The 23,624-nt window shown below is 38.1% G+C and overlaps 1 protein-coding gene across 1 annotated transcript; it reads left to right on the forward strand.

Annotated features, from left to right (window-relative positions):
• Positions 1–13,053: 13,053 nt before the first annotated feature.
• On the forward strand, positions 13,054–21,302 carry LOC127632540 (uncharacterized). The gene is made up of 5 exons (XM_052111167.1): positions 13,054–13,269; positions 18,829–18,940; positions 19,563–19,730; positions 19,896–19,991; positions 20,190–21,302. The coding sequence occupies exons 1-5, from the start codon at positions 13,181–13,183 to the stop codon at positions 20,505–20,507; spliced, it is 783 nt and encodes a 260-aa protein (XP_051967127.1). The 5' UTR covers positions 13,054–13,180; the 3' UTR covers positions 20,508–21,302.
• The last annotated feature ends 2,322 nt before the right edge of the window (positions 21,303–23,624 follow it).

Consider the following 23,624-nt stretch of genomic DNA (forward strand, 5'->3'; position numbering starts at 1 on the left):
AACATTGTCAGAGACGCTGGCTATATGCGGGGAATTACTATATAAAAACCGCATACCTTTATCATCGAAACTGGTGCATCTAAAAGTTCATTTACAGCGCATTGCTATGAGGAGTCTATTATGGGACGCACTCTGAACTCTGTGGGAATGAATGGCATTCCTGTGAAGTGTAATATGACACCAAATTTACCTGTAACAGCTCCAGATAACACAAACTTGTTTAAAATGCATGATTTTGCCTACTGGTCTGTGATCCGATGCATAAAATTGAAAAAAAAAAAAAAAACTTTTGATTCTAACTCATTACAATTGCTGTTTCCCTCAGTGTATTCTCAGTCTGTGTATACAGGACATTACGGAGAAGTTTGCAGCTCAACGTCTGACAACACTTCTGCTGCGAAACAGGAAATGCTCAACGTAGACCCAGCGCTATGGGCCGCCCACAAAGATGAGGCAGGCTTTATTGATGTAAGACCATATGTTGCCAAACTCTCTTTAACTTACCAGTATAGCCTACTGCAAACAGTATCCACTTTTCAAAGAAAAGAACAAGGCATTGGCCCAATAATATAGCAATGCCTGTAACAAGGTATTTTGAAACACATTCACTCATCATGTAAATCATCAATTAATCCTATGAAGAAAGCTAATAATAATACATGGCGATTACACAAGATTTGAAAATTAATGCCATTGTCACCAGTGGTGCCGGATGTGTGCACTACTATTAACTAAATTCCAGCAGACCACACTCATTTTACCTTTAATAATTTGTGTTAATTCAGTGTCAGTCATGGCTGATACGCAGCCGCTGTTCGCATTCACATATGGAGGCCAACAGTAACAGAATGCCCCAGGAATTTAGAGACTCGCCTGCTGTGTTCTCTGCTGTAGTGCACGCTACTTTGAAGGACACCAAGCTGCCACCTGTCTATTGCAATATGCTGACGACATTCTGCTTTCCGGCCCGGACATCAAGTCATGCACCGCTTCAACTACTGTGTGCAATGTATTAGCGAAGGCTGGCTTCAAGACATCAAAAGAAAAGATGCAATGGTGAAACTGAACTATCAATCTGGGTCATGAACTACAGAAAGGAACAGTACGTCTCTCCACAGACAGAGTGATTAATACCTTCCAACACCCTAAAACAAAGGCTCAAATGAAAAGCTTATTGGGTTTAGTGAAATTTTGTCGAGAATGGGTGCCAAACTGCTTGTTATATGAAAATTGTTCTTTCACATCCATTAGTTGTGCACACCTCTCACAAGGTAGGAACTATCATGTACAACATTACCACATGACAGCACAACATTGATCGGGGTATGAAGTTATTTTATTGGCTACTGCTAATCTGACCATTAAACCAACCTCCGATGTACACGCCAAGACTTTATCATTACAAATTACTAACTCAAGGTGAATTTTCTAACGACACACATGATTGCTTCGATCGCCTGAAAACATATACTTTATGCAGGCCGGATGTTTCATCAACCGCCCTGGAGGAGGGGAACCATTGGTACGTTGATGGGTATGTTTGGTTATGCTGTAATGGAACTTCCGAATCGAATTATTGAAGCTTATTCACACACATAAATCTGCACAAGCTGCTGAGTTGTTTGCGTTGATCAGAGCATGCCATTTGGCAAAAGTTAAATCAATCGATATATACACAGACTCGAAGTATGCTAATGAGGTAGCAAAGTGGGCTGCAAGGGAAGTTATGGTAAGCCCAGAGCTGAATCAAGCTGAAGAGACCTTTTCCATGATACAATCAATACTGGTAAAAGACAATGACATTAAATTGTTATAGGTAAATCCATCTGAATCTGACAACATTGGGCCTCAAATTACGTGAAATCAAACTTATTGCATAAATGGGGTACAAAATGCAGTAAAATGTAGGCCTATGTCTTATGTGCGCACAGAACAACAGACACAAGCCTAAGAAGCAGTGCTAGCTTTCTCTCCACAGGTGACAAGGAGGTGGTGATTGCAGAATATGTGGATTCCCTCATTAAAATATTAAATGGCATAAATGATGATAACTCTCTCCCTCTGCCTGCAGAAAGCCCTACTCATTTGTTCCAAATCAGCAGGTTCTGGTGAAGTGTCTGAAACCAACGAAGTTAGGTGAACCAAAGTGGGCCCAACTACTGTACTGCCGGTGACCAGAACGGGGTGCTAACTGACCTTCAACCACAGTGGATCCATGCAAGCCGCGTGAAGCTTGCTCCAGAGGAGGGCCTTACTGATTCAAGGTGAACGGTGAAAGCACTGGAGGAGCTGAACACGCAGCGCCAGTGCCCAACCGGGAATCTGCAAATTAGGAGGACCTGAGGAGGGACCCGGAACAGTCAACATGAAGACATTCCTTCTGACACTCTGCATATGGCAGGTGGTCGTGCTTGCCTATGCCCGTTCAGTATCAACACAACAGCAAGGAGTCACAAGTGTAATGCCAATTCCTAGAAATAATGTATGATGGTTTATGTTTTATGGTAATGTTACAGGAAAATGTTTCTGTTATGACGGTACGGGTACGTGCAGGTACGGGTAAACACCCAGAAACGAAGGTACATAGAAGGTGATGCCTCAAGTGACCCTGAAGTATATCTAGACAGTGTTGGACAGCCAAGAGGTATTAAATGTTTGGATTAACTCTTGGCTAAAGATGGAGGAGGAATATGTAAAATATTTGGTGACAAATGCTATACATACATCCTGGGTCACATTGATGATGATGATGATGATGGTTAATTCATGAAGGTATGAAAGGTAATGGATAAGTTGAATAACATCAGGGAATATGGGGACATCTTTCAATGTGTTTGGGTGGTTCGCACCCTGGATGTCTTCTATTATATTGATTGCCATATGCATTCTACTTATGTTATGTTATTATTTGGCCCTTGTTTGCTAGAATTACTAATGCAAAAGATGAATGTGATGATAAACAGGCATAATATCGCCATGCTCCATTATGTGTGTGTAATACTGAAGTTGGTTGAGAAGGCTACGTGATCCTTTCAGGATCAAAGTGGGTATTGTGGAATAACTAAGGCTTCTCAACAACTTCTCTGGGTGATGTAGCTTGCTGTGTCATCACAAAGCAAAGCTGTTTCCTGTTCTAAAGACGTTCTAAGGCAGGGGTCCCCAAACTACGGCCCGCCCCCACATTTGGACCGGCCCTCTGAACAATGCCATGCAGAGAAATATTTTTACAATTTAATTTTAAATATGTTTTAATCATATCATATTTGTGTTTGATAATACATATTGGTTTTCAAAATAAAATTTCCCTTAGTTATAATTATTAAAGTAGCCAAATTATTTGTTAGATTCACCCGGATTAACGTTCCATCGTGATCGAGCCGGTGCACGCGATCCAGCAAGAAAATTTAAAGTGACAACAAAATGGCCAAACGGTTGGGAAAGAGAAAAGTTGATTCAGAATGCAGGGTATTTAACCAAAAGTGGACAAGTGATTATTTTTTGTTCAATGCAAAGAAATGGCTGTTTGCCTCATCTGTCAAGAAACAGTCTCCGTGTTCAAAGAATATAATCTCGTGCCGACACTATGAAACCCGCCACAGAGACAAGTATGCAAGTTTACAAGGCCAAATGAGAGCAGACAAAGTGTCGAAGCTAAAAAGTGGACTATCTGCTCAGCAAAATACGTTTGTACGGCAAACCCAGTTGAACCAGTCATCCATTCGAGCTAGCTTTCAGGTAGCTAAACTGATTGCAACCTCGCGGTAGGCCATTCAGTGATGGTGAGTTCAGTAAAGAAATGTATGAATGCTGTTGCGGAGGAGGTGTGCCCGATAAGAAAGACGTCTTAAATGCGGTGAGTCTGTCCGCAAGTACAATCACCAGACGAATTGAAGAAATGGGGTATAATGTATATGCCCAGCTGAAGGAAAAAGTGAAAGAATTAGATTTTTTTGTATTAGCACTGGATGAAAGTAATGACGTGCAGGACACGGCACAGCTGCTCATTTTTCTTCGCGGAGTTAGCTCAAACTTTGAAGTGTCCGAGGAGCTGGCAGCCCTAAAAAGTCTCAAAGGTACTACGACAGGGGAGGATATTTTTGGTAAAGTGTGCCAAACGATAGAAGAGTTGGATTTAGACTGGTCTAAGCTTGCCAGCATCACGACTGGCGGAGCTCCTAGTATGGTTGGCGCGTGGACATAGTTCACACTGATTAGCCTAATACGCATGAGTAAGTAAATAATTTGATTTCAATAGCAATGAATATGAAAAAATGTCATTATGATAGTAATAATGCTCTTTTAATAGGCTATATCACTTGATATGTATGGTGCATAAATAATTAATTAATCTAGCATTAGGAGGCATAATACTGTAAATCCATTTAAAATCATAATAAAATCTCCACAATAAATCACTCCGGCCCATGCCATTTTCTGTTAGACTACGGCCCTCCATTATAGAAAGGAAAAATAATGTGGCCCTCATAGAAAAAAGTTTGGGGACCCCTGTTCTAAGGAATGTGTTTTTCCTCTCTAATCTCACGTTTCACACGTAGCTTCAAACATGTATGTCACCCCCATATAAGGTAAAGAACTATTTCATTGGTGAGGGTCCAGTGGAATGTGGTTTTCTGGACCATATAACAGAAAGCTGAAACAATAAACGTTGAAGAGAGATTTTGATACCGTTGAGTCTGTGTCATATCTTTCTTCCCTCAGCTGAGCCGTATTGAGACAGGAATTGCAGATCAACAAATAAATTAAATACATTGGATGACAAAATTATCTAACAGTAATGACACCACAGTGACATACAAGTATAATAAACACTATAAATACGGTCTGTCTGTCTGTCTGTCTACACACATCATAAATACTATATATAAATGATATTATAGGTTATGAATATAGGGTATAATAGGAGATGACAGTGGCGATAACTTCACCTGAGTGGGAGTAAGGGTGCAGTGTAAACAAAGATGCAAATTAATTCCTTGCAATTAGCTGTTGTGGGCAGCAGCAACCCGCCTTCCCCTGGACATCTCATGAGGTACTCCATGAAGCGCACATATACACAGTTGTCGTTCACCAAAATAACAAAGTTTGATGAGTCGCGTTGTGTTCACCATGCGTGTTTGTGATGACGTAAGATGAACGTAAATGGACCGGGGTTCGACAGAATCAAGTGAGTGTGAAACCAGACCAACGCAGCGGGGACCGCAGCAAACGTGCCCGGTGTGAAGCCCCCTCAGTCTCCCAGAAACTTGGATTATAGACTCACACCACAGAGAACACGAGAAATCAGCAGCACATTTCAATGCGACATTATTAGAGCTCACAGTGACACACAGGTGAAGATTGGAATTATTAACTGGCAAACCTGATTCAGTACTCACATATTTGTTTTCTTTTTGTAAAATGAATCTATTTCTTGAGAGATTCTTATATTCTTGTTGTAAAGGGGAGAAAATTCTGCAGATCTTTATTTTTAGATTTTTTTCTGATTTGATTATAATTTTGTCACTTCGTCAAATCCTCATACTTCAACAAACTCTGTATGTATAAATGATTATTTAATTGTAATTATAATTTAATGAATATAAAGACTGCACAAAGGAATGATACAATGTTACAGGATAATGCAGCACAAGCAGTATTTACATGCACACTTTATGTTGTTGTTGTTGTTGTTGTTGTTGTTCTGATGTTTACTCGGTGGCAGACCTCTGCTCTGAAACATTAATGGCAGCATAAAGGCTCTCAGCTTTCTGTGCAAAAATCGCTGGAGTGTTTTTAACTTTGCCGTGTTGCATGAAATGAACAATTGAGTACTGAACTTCATCCTGATGTGACCGTTCTCTCTCCTCCAGGTCAAAGATCTCGGCCAGTGCTGCGATGTTTGAGTTCACAGGGTCAATCTGTAGAAAAACACATTCAATTTCATGTGCACATGTCTGAAAATGACTCCAATAGTCATGTTTAATTTATACCTCTGTGTTATGCTGCTTCTCTCCAGTTCTTTTGAGTTTTCTTCTTCTGTAAAAAACAAACAAACAAGAGAAATATGTTAAAGTGAAACAGGAAGTGATGTAAAGAAAAACCTGATGAAAGACTCACTTCATCCCCAGAGTTCCACAAATAAACAGCAGAATCACAAGAATCAGTAGACATGACAGCACTATGATTACAGTTCTCTTATTCCACACATCTGAACAAATGAGAAACAAATTAGAAATAAAAGGCAGTTTTGACCAATGAATTCACTCACCAGCCTTATCAATATATCTTACAGTTATACATTCATCAAGTACATGCATCTTTGAAATGTGTCTGGTGAAAACATGTTGACTCACAGCTGTGATTGACAGTGATGAGTCTCTCTTCAGAAGCGAATGTTTCCAGGTCTTTGAGTGCACAGGAGTATCTGTCTGTATCTGCACTGCTGACAGCGATCAGATTCAGTTTATTACTGGAGTGTTCAGGACCCAAACGTGTCTTGTTCTTCTACCAGATGAAGGTGTGACTGTTGGCAGTCAGGTTTAGAGCGCAGCTGGTGTTACAGGTGAGTGAAATGTTCTGACCTTCAGTCACTGTGTCACGGTCTACACACACCTGAAGATCTAAAACAACATGTATCTGAATATAAATCTCTCATTCTCTCTCGGTGTCTAGATACAGATATCAGGAGCTTCACAATTGAGAATCAGGAGAATATTTTTAGGAACAAGAAACTTCTACTCAAATCAGATAATATCAGGTAATATGATCAAATAATCAGATAATAATTACCTGTGACATAAACAGTAATGCTCCGTATAACACTTTTCTTGTCAGTTTTCAGAGTCAAGCTGAAGTTATATATGCCAGTGTCTGTCTTATTTAGATCCATTATTTTTAAGAAGCAGATCTGGTCAGTAGCATTTCTGCTATATTTGTATCGTGAATTAGTTCTGGGAATTAATAGAGTTTGTCCATTATCTGATCTCCGTGTCCATGAACCAAAATCCTTTGGACCTTTAGGCCCTTCACAAGAGGAACTCAGGACCACTGTTGATCCAATTAAATTACAGATTGTATCCGTAGAATCATTCACAGTGTTAGTTTCAATAAACAAACCTGAAACACATCATTCAGGAAATCAAAACAGCATAAAGTCCCCCCGTAAAACTACAGCAGTTATGTGTCTCTGAAAGATAAGCAAATACTAAGAACACAAGCAAACAGACAAATCTTACCTTTGAGATACAGGAGAAAAAACACAATGATTGAATGTCTTATTCTTGCAAGGTACATGGCAGTTTCACTAGTTATTATTCCCACCAAAGAACTGAAGTCATTCGGTTTTGTGAGAGCAACCTTGACTGGAAGTTGGCAAACGTTCTGCTGATGTCACAAATAGTTGCGAATGCAGAACTCACAGAAACTTGCTCAAGAAATACACAGGACCTCAAAATGTGTCATAGATTTAATTAGAAACATGCCCACACTCCTTACACTAAATATAGACAGTGATGGGTTTATAGATCAGTAGTTACAACACAAGCCCATATATGGCGAAGAATTAAATAAATATCAAAATCAGATTATGACGCCAAGATTTCAACAATATTTCCTACATTTTTTAAATGTTGTGATACTACCTTTCAATATTTACAAATGTTCAGAACAAAACTCTGTGATAACATTTTGTGCAGTATCCAGTGGTGTCTCTACATTAGGGGCAAGTGGGACTCAGCCCCACCAGATTTGGCGCTGTTGTGCAAAATGCACGGCATCATCACACATTTATTTAAAGAAACAATGTATTTTCTGCAACTTTAACTTGTTTTATGTCCATTATACAAGACAAAAGTACATTCTTTTGAAAAATGATTTTCTTAAGGTCTGTTGAGATAAAGCCATTTAATCGTTCTCATTTGATATGTGTGGGGCCCGTTGTCCTTACTGTTAATCAAGGGAGATCTGCAGAACGTCACGCACATGTGTAAGTTTACAAGCTAATTTTATTGTAATATGTTTCTGGTTGCATTAGTAGAAGCACACGATCATCATTTCAATGAATTGTATGCCATTGCTTTGAGGTGTTGTGATGCATTGGTTTGTATTAGATTAATAAAAATGAACAGACTCTCAATACTGAGCAGTTAGTTATGTTATGTTGTTAATGGGGTAAAGGTGAAGTTGGGGAGGTGGAGGGATTCTGGAAACAGCGGAGAACGAAGAGAGGGAAGCAGCTGCTTATATACGCTGGCTGTTAGTTGAAAGTTTAGATGAGCTCACTCCTTCCGAACTTATGTTTAGGAACTTCATTTCTCGAGTTTGTTTGCCCATATAATCTTTAAGCTATTTACCAACTCCGGAGCAAACATCTCGATCACTGGGTCGTCCGTCTCAGGAGCGCTTGGGAGCCTTCTGGGTCCTCGAAGGGGTCCATGAGACGGTGGCGTGTGCTCGGCATGCAGGGTGGAAGCGGACCGCTCCACTGTCGAGGGTAGTGAGAGCTGAGGAACGTGGAAGCCGGTTTCAGGCAGTAAAAGGTGCCCTTTACGGCTTACTCAACTCGACATGCACGTCCGGGAAGAAAGGAACTTGGGGGGTGCGGCTGTGAGCAGCGCACATGCCCGCGTAACCAATCAATTAGCCGTGAGGTGGGGGACGGGGTTTTCTGGTCCAGCCTCGTGCTCGCGGTACCCGGGAAAGCATAGAGGACCTCTGTGAGTCAGGCTCAGACTGGGCGAGCAGACCCGAAGGTGGTGGCCCAGGCGAGTCATCAGCATCAGACGCCGCTGTAACACTCTCCGATGCAGCGATGATGTCGTCATCCAATTTCGGGAGCTCAAGGGACCGGCCGGTCGTGAAGCAGGCCGCACTCATCCCGAGCTCAGACGGAAGCAAGCAAGCGTTCCGGGGAGGCGGGTGGTTCGAGGGGATTTACCCAGTGAATGGAGCCCGTCATTATCTCCGAATCGACTTCATCACCCACAGCGCCTGCCCCAATCCCGTAGGCAGGAGGCGCAGGGGGCGGCTGAAGTAGCTTTCTCTCTTGACAAAAGAAAGCCGCGACCACAATGCTGCCATTGCAATTTTCTGAATGAAAATTTCTGAATGAACTCAACGTATTTCCACGCTTTTATACCCGTATGTCGGGTTATGCAAATACTGCCTGCCTAATTCCCATTGGCCTTTTTTCATAGATCAGAGGCATATTCTGCGCTCAAGAGGGACCCCTAGTGTCGCTTCTCCGACACAACATCGAAGTGAGTGACAGATGGTGAACCTCAAGCAAAAGCAAGTAACTGACCAAATGGGTCAGATGTTAGAGGGGAATTTAACTCTGGGAGACTTCAACAATTCATTTCAGACAATATATTTATAATACAGTTGAATAAATATTAAATAGTAAAAACAAATAAATAAGCAATAAATTCATAATAAATATAACAACAATTAATAAACAATGTTAAAAATTTCCATCTTTGTTCGACTTGCTGGCCATGAGGCATTTCGCTGTGCTCATGTGTGTAATTCTGCAGATACATCTTACATGTCCACAGAAATACACCAACAAATGCATGTAGAGCAGAATTAGGCAGATACCCACTGATAACTAGCATTCAAAAGAGAGCACTTAATTTCACCTAAACTCCAGCCCCCGAGACACCCTTCAATCCAAAACCCTCCAAATCCAAGAGCTGAGCCTAGAAAAGAGTCCTCTACATCAGTTGGTGCTGAGACTTATTGTCCTCCATCAACACTGTTTTCCAAACACCAATCAGAGTAAAGCAAATTATAAAGCAGAAACCTATTTGGAACATTGGAAAGAAGAAACTAAAAGCCTATCTGGCCCTAAACAGAGAGTATGAGTTGGCAAAATATCTCTTTAGTGTCAGAGATAGAAAACAGAGACAGACACAAACCAAATACAGGCTCAGAGACCACACACTGGCAATTGAAACAGGAAGACCAAAACTTGGCAACCAAAAGAAAACAGGATATGTGCTCACTGTTGGAAAGGTGAGGTGGAGACAGAAATGCACTTCCTCCTAAAATGTGTGAAATAAGGAATGTTTACCTAAACAAGTTTATCTCTGAAACTTCAGACTTTAAAGACCTAAATGACCTCTCAAAATTACAAATAGTCCTAGGAGGAGGAGACAGGGCACATCTTGCTGCCAATATGTATCAACATGCCCCAACCTGAGGGACAGTGAAAGTTCTGGACACACACACACGATGTGGTGAAATAAATAATAATAGTAATTTATATTATTGTTTTTTATATATTACTAATAATTATATACTGAGAGAGAGAGAGAGACAGAGAGAGAGAGAGAGAGACCGCTAAGAGGAAAGACTTGTGCGCTAGACCGGGATTTAAACAATCAAGTGCGTGGGAATAAAATCTAGACATTTAAGATTAAAGGACCTGTGCACGACCATATGAAGCGGTAGCACTGGTATACGGAGAAGCAGTGGATGGTTTGTGGAGGACGCCTCAACACAATAGGATCTGCTTCTGCGAGTAATGATTAGAAAGGAAGAAAGGCGAGGTAGAAATCCACCGACTGCATTAAAGTGGCAGCCGCCATTATCATGACGTATGTAATTCGTGAGCTGCTGCGGCAGCTTCAGTTGAATAACATAATGATTGTGATAAAATAGCTCATCTGAGGACGACGATGAATGCTTCAAGCAGAGTAACAGGACATCGCATGGATCTGTCTCGGGTGGGCGGGGCCAAATGCTGGAAACAGCGGAGAACGAAGAGAGGGAAGCAGCTGCTTATATACTCTGGCTGTTAACTGAAAGATTAGATGAGCTCACTCCTCCCGAACTTATGTTTAGGAACTTAATTTTGTTCTGTTTTATTATCATGCATTAAAACACTGAAGTCGTGTACACAGCAGGTATGTGAGAGACAGAGAGTGAAGTCAAAAATTATGCACTAGGTTAAAATGTTTTCCTGGTTTCTTTTTTATCTGTCAAAATGACAGACAGCATTTGGAATTATCCGTCAGTGTTTCGCAAATGTATCAGATTAGTTTAAGTGATAGTTTGTGCCCCACCAGAAATAATGAGCCTGAGACGCCACTGGCAGTTTCATTTTATTGGGCAGAGATGAAACTCCATCCTACTGAGGACGAGATATGTTAAAATAAAAATATGCATATATATATATATATACACACACACACACACACACACACACACACACACACACACAGTCATCCATACTTTTGTATTCAAAAACAATATGAGCTAACAGAATGTCTTTCCATTTCTGACGATTCCTATCAGCAATACCATCCAGTCAAAACAGCTTGAATATTGTGTTGTGTATCAAGATGTGTACACACTGTTATGCATAAAGCAGATATTTATTATAATTGTCATACTGCTATGTTGCTTGGAACTGAACACCAAGAATTTCACCCACTGTTGCATTTGTGAAAATGGTTGAGTGACAATAAAGGGATTTGATTTGCATGTTTTTAATATAATATAATTTACGCCCCTGCCTGAACTCAAGTAATCCACCAGTTTCAGGGTGCTTTCATACTGGCAGTTTAGTTCGAAATGGAGCCCGGCTTCGCATGAAAAATGGTAATGTGAAAGCTGTCACGTGGACCGGGGTATTAAACCCGACACTACCTGTAGGAGGTGTTCCGAGTTCGGTTGAAATAGAACTGTAGCGCGATCGCGTGAATGTGAAAGTAGTAAAGTAAAGTAACCTGCGCATGTGATTTAGCCGATGACGACATCATTAGTTTCGATAACACACGAGGATCCACACATTCTTTAAAGTCCCAAAAAAGTAATGACACCACAATTACATACAAGTACAATAAACACTATAAATACGGTCTGTCTGTCTGTCTGTCTACACACATCATAAATACTATATATAAATGATATTATAGGTTATGAATATAGGGTATAATAGGAGATGACAGTGGCGATAACTTCACCTGAGTGGGAGTAAGGGTGCAGTGTAAACGAAGATGCAAATTAATTCCTTCCAATTAGCTGTTGTGGGCAGCAGCAACCCGCCTTCCCCTGGACATCTCATGAGGTACTCCATGAAGCGCACATATACACAGTTGTCGTTCACCAAAATAACAAAGTTTGATGAGTCGCGTTGTGTTCACCATGCGTGTTTGTGATGACGTAAGATGAACGTAAATGGACCGGGGTTCGACAGAATCAAGTGAGTGTGAAACCAGACCAACGCAGCGGGGACCGCAGCAAACGTGCCCGGTGTGAAGCCCCCTCAGTCTCCCAGAAACTTGGATTATAGACTCACACCACAGAGAACACGAGAAATCAGCAGCACATTTCAATGCGACATTATTATTAGAGCTCACAGTGACACACAGGTGAAGATTGGAATTATTAACTGGCAAACCTGATTCAATACTCACATATTTGTTTTCTTTTTGTAAAAGGAATATATTTGTTAGGTAGGGTTAGGTAATGACTCTGTCAGGTGGTAATATGTTGCATTCGCTACAGGATGTCAGTCATGACTCAGGAAGACAGAATCAGGTTGATATGGGTTTACTTCAATACTTAGGAATAAGGAAACAGCAGTCAGCACGGTATGGCATACAGGTATTTCTCACTTTGGTTCCAGCCTACACAATATGCACTTATAAGTGTGTGTGTGTGTGTGTGTGTGGGGGGGGGGTTCTAAAATAAAAAGAGAGAAGGAATAATTATTAACTGCAATAATATAATCATCACGAATTAGTACAGCAGTATGCGCATAAGCTACACTGTAAAACCAAACAGTACAACTTAGATAAATAAAATGGGTTGTAATTACTCAAAAAAATAAAAACGTTCATTCGCCTTTAATTTTTTGTGTAATTAAAACGAAAGTGAAATTTTAAGTTTACAGCACTTAAATGCTTTAATTTATTTTTGTCAGTGCACTCATAGTTTTACTATACTCCCGTCTGACGTCACGCACGTGCTCCCCCTTCAACGTTATCAGTTGCAAGTGCGCGAAAACACGCCATGTTTTTGTTGCGTGCCTCTGATGAAAATTTGTCAAGCTAAGTTTGCAACACGTGAAAAGCTCGATCACATTTTATAAAAAATAGAATTGGTGGTGATATTTTTCGATCGGTAATTTGCAGTGGTGTTGCCTGTGAGGACCTTTGATGAGAAACGCGGCATGCAGTTTTCTGAACCTGCTAGTGACAAACTTTTCTTCGTTGTGCTGCTTTCCATTTCATTCCTCTTCTCTTTGGGCACGCTAATCTGGTAAATTCCCTGTTTTATTTTCTGCAAATAGTTTTAATGTCTTAGCAGTTAATGTATTTTATGCATTTGCAAAGAGAATAAGAATGTCTCGAGACATTTTACTTGTTGAAGCAACTGTATTTAGTTATTTTGTTTTAGATATCAAACTTAAGTCTGTCTTTTTGCATCGGTTAATGTGCATCGGTTTGCACATTAAAACGTTTTCGGGCAACACATTTTAAAGGGGTCATGACATGAGAAACCAAATTTGCCTTGATCTTTTGGTATATAAGAGGTCTTTGTATCATTAAAACGTCCTGCAAGTTTAATATTTTAAGACGTCCTCCCCATTCTAAACGAATCATTTATTTAATCAAGCTCAAAATACAGCTCGTTCTGGATTCATGGTTAGAAGTGACGTGTCGGTTAGAAGTGACGTAACAGCGTTTGCATATGACCGCCTCCAGCACAAGATAACTACGCTTAAGCGCCAAGACAACTACGCTCATTTCGTATCGCCGTGCGCCTCACAAGTGTTCAGTCGATGGACAGCGAGCTCTGACAGAGACTACTTGTGCACAGGAAAATTACGATGCCACACAGATGTGCTGTTCCTGGCTGTGGTCAAACAAAACCTCTGAATAAGCTGCCGAAAGATCCAGGCGTCAGGGAAAAATGGATGCAGTTTATTTTTTGCGGACTGACCCAGTCACGGCAGTGTTAACTTAAGCGTTTGTTCTGTACATTTTAAGGATGACTGTTTTGAGAACAAATCTCAATATGATGCTGGCTTTGCCAGAAAACTGTTGCTCAAAGATAAGTCCGTGCCGACTATTCTGGGAACAACGACGACGCTAAACTGTAAGTAATCTATTTTAAACTTTAAACTACTTTTTAAAGCGCAATTTCATTCATTATGAATAATCACAGTGTTTTTACTTAGTTTACTTGCATACTGTTCTGGCTGGGGGCGTCAATAATTGATACATAGGCACTGATGTTAGCCAATCATAACAGTGGGCGTTAACTATGGGCTGAAATATGTGCCACCAGAAACTGAATTTGAACCATTTATATTTGAATTTGAATGGCTAAACTTGAATAATTGCATTGAAAAACTGAATTTGAATCACATAATTTGAAATTGTATTGTTTAATTGAAATTGAATTTATTCGTTTGGAACTGAAGTCCAATAAAATTTGATCCTCACTGAAAATTAAACTCTCTATATATCTTCACATTCACTTCTCACAATTCAGATTCAGTTCTCAAATTCAATTTCAAGTTACTGAGACAGACATCCGGGTAGTTGGAGGATGAAGGAAGAGCAATCGGCGCAGATCGATAGATAGCGTTCATTGGCGCACAGGACTCCTCTTGGGCCAATCAGCACCAATGTTTTGGAGCACAGTGCGTTACCGCCATGAAACTATGGAATTACGATTGTGTCAATAATAATGAATGTAACTTTCTGAAAAAGTTACGTTCAGTTTTATAAACTATCAAAAATATTCCATTACAAAGAAGAAAAACACAATTAAAATGAAAAAATGAACTCAGTCGTACGAATTTAACAGGCTCTTCAAATATGCTTCATTTTTTGTTAATGTTTTTCAAAGATTCGTTTTACGCAAATCGTGGATTCTGAATACATTGCCACAGATTTTGCTTACGCCGCAGTTTTTAGTTTGCTGTTTTGAGACAAACCTCTCGGGGGTGGGCTTAACAGTGATCTACTCTGATTGGATAGTGAGCTTTTGATGGACAGGTGCTCTCTGACCCGGATGTACAGGCGTCACTCAGTGGCGCGCATATTGAAAGCTCTGCGGTGATTTGTAGTTATGCAATACGTGCGTGCTTTGTTGTATTACTTACTAACGATATGTAAATAATATTTGACCTATAATTATATAATTTAATATTATATGAGACCTTCGATCGTCTAATAATCGTCTTCGATCAGTCTGTAAAGATGAGCTCTCAGGAGAGACACGGAGCGGCATCATCTTCCTCCTCTTGTCCTTCAAGGCAGCTTGAAGTAAGTTCGTGTTACTGAAGTAACCAATAACATCGATAAAAGTTTTATTCATGTAACGTTACAGTGTGCAACAGTTCTGACTTTATTTTGCAAATTTATTGTTGTATTGTAAATGCATGCTAAATAAAATGTTGCTGTTTTGTCATTGTGATGACTGCAAAACTGAAACCTGGCCATATCTTGGTCCACTGTTTGACTCTGCCCCGACTGCTGAACGGACTGCTGCTGACCCTGCCTTGTGCTGGTATTCCCGAGCGACTGGTTAAGAATTTCAAGGATGTTATGTACAGATGCAGCATCTGCACCAAGATTTCTGCCTTGCTGTAGAATGAAGACCAGTTTGATATCTGCACTGTCTACATTGACACGTCCTTGAATATAATAACTGTGCAAAAGAGCAAACAATCAAACTACATAACATCATGACATGACATCAGTGCATTGCAAACTTGTGAATGACAATAAAAAAATATTAAAAAATATATAAAATTATGATATTTTATGTGTTTATCAAAACATTGTGAATAAATATAATAAAATATATGCAATATTCCACCACTGTGTTGAAATTTAGAGTGTTTTCTGTAAAATTAGACAACTTCTATCCATTTACTCCAATGTATGTGGGCAGGACGCTCTTTTAAATTCAGATATGCCTAATTCTCTAAAAAATTCAAACTATCCTGCAGAGCTGAAGTGGTTAAACAATAAATTTGCAAAATAAAGCCAGAACTGTTGCACACTGTAACGTTACATGAATAAAACTTTTATCGATGTTATTACTTCAGTAACACGAACTTACTTCAAGCTGCCTTGAAGGACAAGAGGAGGAGGAGTGGAGCATTTGTTTAATAAGCAAGGTCTTTTATTCAGATATTCAGAATTTCTTTCTGAATACCAAATACCAGTAACCCCAAAAGAATTTGCTACAGTAATGGGTGCTATTCCCTCTGGTTTATGTATGCTTTTTAAAAACCGTAATTACTTCACCCCAGTATCTACTGCATCCTTTCCTAAACCTTGTGATACTTCTGTTGGTCAAATCTGTTTTTCTGAGTCGAAAGCTAAAAACTACAAGATCTTTATTTCTTAAGGATTTGATTTCTGTTCCACCTGTTATTTCCTTTTGGAATAATTTGTTTGGTAACCTTAATTGGAAAAAAATCTGGTCTTGACAGCAGAAATTCATTCTCACAAATAAAGTGAAAGAAATGTCCTTTAAGTTGATACACAGGTTCTATCCTGTTAAGAAATTTATACAAAGATTTAAATCTGACATTGAGCTAACATGCTCTTTTTGTGTGAATTCTGATGAAACAGTGGTTCATTTATTTTGGTTGTGTCATTACACTCAGAAGCTCTGGAATGATATTGATGTTTTTATCAAGTGTAAGATTTTGCCAGGCTTCTCAATACATATGAGAAACATTATATTTGGGTATTTTGATTCAGACCCCACAAACGAAAATGTCTGTTTTGTTATTAATTTAATTATTTTCTTAAGCAAATTCTATATTCACAAATGCAAATTTTTAAACTGTAAACCTATCTTCTCTGTCTTCTTAAACGAAATAGAAAATTATCTAAATTTGATTTCAGTATCTACTAATAAGAAAGCCATAAGGACTGTTAGAATCTGCACTGCATTTGATCTCTTCGTGTGAACATTTTTGTGTGATGTAATGGCCCTACCTCTTCTTTTATTGTTATATACATTATTATTATTATCTTTTTTTATTATTATTATTATTATTTTTTTCTATTTATTTTTGTCTTCTTTATTGTTTTGGTTGATATTATGTGATGTACGTATGCTTTCTCTTTTGTATTTTCCTGTTCTTTGCATTAAAAAAAAAAATTAAAATAAAAAATAAATAAAAAACAAGAGGAGGAGGAAGATGATGCCGCTCCGTGTCTCTCCTGAGAGCTCATCTTTACAGACTGATCGAAGACGATTATTAGACGATCGAAGGTCTCATATAATATTAAATTATATAATTATAGGTCAAATATTATTTACATATCGTTAGTAAGTAATACAACAAAGCACGACGTATTGCATAACTACAAATCACCGCGAGAGCTTTCCAATATGCGCGCCGCTGAGTGACGTCTGTACATCCGGGTCAGAGAGCACCTGTCCATCAAAAGCTCACTATCCAATCAGAGTAGATCACTGTTAAGCCCACCCCCACGAGAGGTTTGTCTCAAAACAGCAAACGAAAAACTGCGAAGCGTAAGCAAAATCTGTGGCAATGTATTCAGAATCCACGATTTGCGAAAACGAATCTTTGAAAAACATTAACAAAAAATGAAGCATATTTGAAGAGCCTGTTAAATTCGTGCGACTGAGTTCATTTTTTTCATTTTAATTGTGTTTTTCTTCTTTTGTAATGGAATATTTTTGATAGTTTATAAAACTGAACGTAACTTTTTCAGAAAGTTACATTCATTATTATTGACACAATCGTAATTCCATAGTTTCATGGCGGGTAACGCCCTGTGCTCCAAAACATTGGTGCTGATTGGCCCAAGAGGAGTCCTGTGCGCCAATGAACGCTATCTATCGATCTGCGCTCGATTGCTCTTCCTTCATCCTCCAACTACCCGGATGTCTGTCTCAGTAACTTGAAATTGAATTTGAGAACTGAATCTGAATTGTGAGAAGTGAATGTGAAGATATATAGAGAGTTTAATTTTCAGTGAGGATCAAATTTTATTGGACTTCAGTTCCAAACGAATAAATTCAATTTCAAATGATACAATTCAGATTCAGTTTTTGAATAAATTCAATTTCAATTAAACAATACAATTTCAAATTATGTGATTCAAATTCAGTTTTTCAATGCAATTATTCAAGTTTAGCCATTCAAATTCAAATATAAATGGTTCAAATTCAGTTTCTGGTGGCACATATTTCAGCCCATAGTTAACACTGAAGTCTTAAATGGAAAACGCCCCCAAAACAGACTGTTTGAATCAGAGGATGAGAAACAGGGTGGGAAAAGGTCATAAATCACTAGATTTTAAAAGTTTTTCTTAAAAAAAAATATATTAATACTATAATTGCACCTAAGGGAACATAATAATACAATAAAAAAACCCATGTCATGACCCCTTTAATTAATGACCTCAAAATGGCGGGCTGTGACTCAATTTAACTGGCACGCATGAATAGACAAGTAAATTGGTGGTTTTCATAGAGGTTTGACAATAATTTGATGCACTTTGTTCCATGTGTTGTAAATTTTTTGTTAGGACAGGCATTTATAAAATTATATTTAAATAGTTTGCCAAAGACGTAGGCCTACCAGTAGCTTGTGTTATTTTTTGCCATTTTTGTTCTTGCTTAAAATGTGACATTTCAAAAAGCAAATTGTGCAGTATAAAAATATTTAAATTAAACGTTTAAGGTTTGAGAGTGACTGAGCATAATGCCTATTAAGTTACATAACTGATTAACGTCGTGTATTCACATATTTTTACTAGTATTTTGGCAAATATTACAACCTGATTAACTTCTCAATCTCTCTTTTTTCAGGCTAAAAGTGAAGCAGACGACCTTTGCCCTGAGACGCAAAGAGGTCATCACTGAAAACCTACCTGTTGGTGATATCTTGGAATGCTGGCCTGCCTTTAAAATTGAGTCACAGGTAAAAATATTTTTCTTAGTACACTTGAAAATGTTATATTTAAGGAGTAGTTGACCCAGAAATGAACATTTGCTGTTAATTTACTCTCTCTGGCCATGCAAGATGTAGGCTACGTTCTTTCTTCAGTGTAACACTAAAGATGATTTTTAGCTTAACTCATGGTCCTTGTTGACTCATAAAATGCAGGTCAATGGGTGCTGTCACTTTGCGAGTCAAAACACAAACAAGCAATACAAAATATATACCTGTGAGACAGAAATCTTGAGCTCCAGACTCTCGTTTTCCTGATAATAATGTTATAATTTGATGTCTATATCTTCTTTTTTACTCACAAAGTGGTGGCACCCATTGACTTGTATTTTATGAATCACCAAGGACCACAGGTTCAGCTAAAAATAATTTTTAGTGTTCAACTGAAGAAAGTAACCCACATCTTGGGTGGTTGAAGGGTAAGTAAACTGACAGCACATTTTTATTTGTGGTTATTTTTCAGTGTGTCAGGTTTACACTTGTAGCTGACAGGTGAAGTTCAAAATGTTATTTTGCAGCACGTTTTTTTTTCTCTACAGGATCACAAATGTAAACTGTATACCTTGGCTTAATCACTTATTCATTTGTGCAGATCTGTTCAGAGTTTCATAAAATTACAAACATCAACCTGAAGAACCACTTTTATGCCGTGTTGGACCAGCATGCTCCCCGTCTTCAGAGCTTGTTCAGAAAGAAAGCTGCTCGCACAGGGAAAGTGTCTGAAGTACTGAGTCAGCTCTTCAGGATATGTGACCTCCAGGTCAGTTGGTTACACTTCTTGATGCCTGATATAGAAACTGCAGTGGATTTTTAAATATTTTGCTTACAGACATTTGAGAGATGCATAGTATTATGTAGCTGTGCGGATTATATTCCATGTTAAATCAAGATTCTCGTACTCGTGTCTCTAATTCTCACACTGAAGGAAAACGTGGACGTCCATGTACGACGAGCTGCCGTCCTCCGTGCTCTCCCCGCCTATCTGCAAGAGGATGACTCCAACTTTCTCAAGACGTGGGATGTAAGTGTTGCACTGTTTGATTACCAACAATCTCACATCGCCCATTCAGATGTCATCCTGGTTCTAGTTCCATGTTTTTAATATATTAATTAGTTACTGTATGGGTTAGAATGGTTTGAAATAGATGTAAATATTTGTCACTTATTAGCAGTCATCCTTTGGAAGTTTAGAGTAACAGTTCTTTGTTCTTGTCTTCAGGTTGAACAATCTAATGAACCAGGCATTGATGACGTACCACTCGGTCTCCTCTCCATTTGTGGCAATTCAACAGATGCCAGGTTCTTCTGCCCAGAGAAGATTGCAGTTGTACTTGAGGGTAACATGGTTATCGATTTTCCCACATTGGCTGATGCATTTGTCATGCTTTTTGGACTAACTTACGCCTTGGATCTAAGTTACCCAAAAGAGTTGGCCAACACATTTGACTTTACCCAGAAAGTATTGATGGGTCTGGAGGATGGGAAGCTAAGGCCCAGAGTGTTGAGTCTTAAAAATGAGCTTTTTGCAGTGGAGTAACCTCAGTGTTTGAACAACGATTACAAAGTTATTTGACATTTCATTCTGTCACTTTTATTGCACACCATAGTGCAAGGAAATTATTTTTTTGGAAAACATCTTACATGTGTTTTAAAGTATGATTGATCAACATACAGTTTAAATGTGTTGCTGTTCAAGTTGTCAGGTTTGCACTGTATTTATGTTATACAGTACAACAGACAATGCAGTGCATTGCAGTTTACACCGTAGTATTCATATCTTTGATTTTATGTATGCTAATACATAGTACATTACATAGTACATAGATAATTATGTGCAGTTTAGTAAATCATTGAGCAAAATGTTTATGGCAATATTGGATTTTTACATTATTTTTCTATTGTGTAATTTGCAGAACAGTTTCTCAGTTGATTTTATGTAAAAAATTACTACCACAGTAGAAGTTCTATATACCACTCAGAGGTGATGGTTTAAAAACCTTTTTATATATATTTTTTTATATTGTAATAATATAACTGGTATTAATATATAACTTTTATATTGTTAAGGTTACTGCCATGTGTGAATTTTGAATAGTGTTTCTACTTGACATAAGTGTTTACAGCTGGGAGATATCCAGATATCCATATTGTCCACTTCTAAAAGTGATAGTTATCTCAGACCATTTCTGAAGGGCCTTGCACTGTATTGGAGTATTTCCAGTTTGACAAACAATTTATTGTTGATGTTTTGTGGTTACTTTAATAAAAGAGTAACTTGCATTTAAATTGTCTGTGTTAACCTGTTTTTATTTTATTTCAGAATGTGTTATAGTTAGTAATTTACTTATTTGATGACGTAAATCTAAAAACATACAAATTAATAAATTGAGTACTTTGTTACCGAGAAATTAAAACTAAAATGTTTTTATGAAGGTAAAATAAATTGTACTGTTACAAAGAAATAAGTTCTTTAATTAATTTTAATAGGTTATGTGAACCCAAAAACTCCTTGTAAAATTACTTGATTAATAATGTTAAATTAACTTGTAATATCAAGTTAGTATCAGTTTACATTACCTAGTACCATTTACTTAAAAAATTATGTTTCTGTAACTTATAAAATTTAGTTAGTATCACTTAAAATTTTCGATGTGATCAGTTTCAACTATTTCTTTGAGTTATATTAACTTATCCGGTTTTACAGTGTAGGACATTAGAACAATATTCTCATAATAAAGTAATCAACGGTAGCCAATAAATTATTACAGTGCAAATAGTCACTTAACGCAAGACAAACATTATACAAATGATGTCTTCCACAAACAGTTATGATTAGTTTAGCATTAGAATGAATCCGCATACATTACGGTATTAAATAGTTGCTATAAACACTATCAAAGAAACATTAATAATAAACAATGCACTTATATATCGTCATTGACGCACACCAACTAAAACCACTCCGGAATGATCAGAACAGGCTCAATTCTCAAGAACCAGGCGCCAACAGTCCACACTTGACCGGAGATTCGGCCAATTTTCTCCTAACACAACATCTGTTAATGCTGATACGATACTTGCACTGAACTTGAGTAAGGGCAGGCTGCCACCTACTGGGCATAATGAGTCATGTCTCCAAATTACCTACATACATGTTTGACTCATTGAGGGCCTTCTGTACAGCCGCCCGCAAATTTAGCCACTAAATTTTTCCCTGATAAATGGCCCGCAATTATGAGGTGTATGTGTCATCAGGGATAGCAGGAAGTACAATCATCCTTGAAACTAGTCTGGTATAGGTTCGTCCCTAGATAAGCGCCTCTGCATATATGTATGCATATTTGTATTCTATTCATTTTGTAGTTAATCATTTCACTGTGCATTTATTTCTGGATTTCGTGTATTTATTTATTGTTTTGATAATTTTTGTTTTTACATTTATGTACATGTATTTTATTTATATTTTTTCAGGTTTCTTTTTATTTCTGCATGTATTTCTTCCATCCATATGAGGCCCTCGACCAAATTATTTACCTCATTGTTCATAAATGAAGACATTTATTTATTTGTTTGTATTTATTTTGTCTAATTTAGTCATCCATACTGTTGTATTCACAAGTAATGTGAGCTGAATGACTTTCTATTTCTGATGATTCCTATCAGCAATAAAACCCAGTCAAAACAGGTTAAAATGTGATGCTAGTTTTTAATATCATATAATGTTCTAAAACATAAAAATAAGTTTTGTTACTTTTTAAATCACATCCTGTAAGTAACGACTGGGTGTCACTGTGTCGCACAGGCTGATCTGCAGTGTCCTTTCTCAAGTGTTGTCCCACTACTGATCAGCATGGGGGATTTGACCTGCTCCGTTCCCAACCTGGGCCGGTTCTCCCCTCTTTATATGACCTGCTCATCATGATCTCCCTCAGGATCCCCATATCGGTACCAAACTTCCATCAACACAGTCCAGAACCTCTGAACCCAGGCAATCCGCCATGTTTGGATTTGTTATGTAGCCTTTAAATAACACAAGAACGAATACTTTACGATCAATCTCGGCAGTAGCAGATAAGTATTTCAGCTCTGAAAACTGTGGCGATATGCATGAAGAATGGGAATCGCCAAAAGAAGAATGTGAAAGAGAAAGTGGAGCTTTATAGTAAAATATTATGGGCTTAAATATCTTATCACTTCTGAAGACATGGATTAAACCACTGGAGTTTTATGGATTACTTTTATGCTGCATTTATGAGCTTTTTGGAGCTTCAAAGTTCTGGTCACCATTCACTTATGGACCTACAGAGCAGAAGTATTCTTCTAAATATCTTAATTTGTGTTCAGCAGTAGATAGAAAGTCACACACATCTGGGTTGGCATGAGGGTGAGTAAATCATGAGTGGATTTTCATTTTAGGGTGAATTAACTCTTTGAAACACAGACAGCAGAATACAAAATGGCAGCTGCATGTTATTATTCCCCTAAAATTAACTTGATTCTTGTATTCAAATGTGTTATAGACTATTGTGTGATTCCTGATACTATTTAGTTTCCTGTGTTTTGTAACGTCATGAATCTTGTATTTCTAGGCATCCTTAGTTTTGTTTAAGTATTTGTACATTTGTGAGAGAGTGAAAGCAAATATGGATGTGAA

The sequence above is a fragment of the Xyrauchen texanus genome, chromosome 39 (genome assembly GCF_025860055.1).
Source record: "Xyrauchen texanus isolate HMW12.3.18 chromosome 39, RBS_HiC_50CHRs, whole genome shotgun sequence".
Lineage (NCBI taxonomy): Eukaryota > Metazoa > Chordata > Actinopteri > Cypriniformes > Catostomidae > Xyrauchen > Xyrauchen texanus.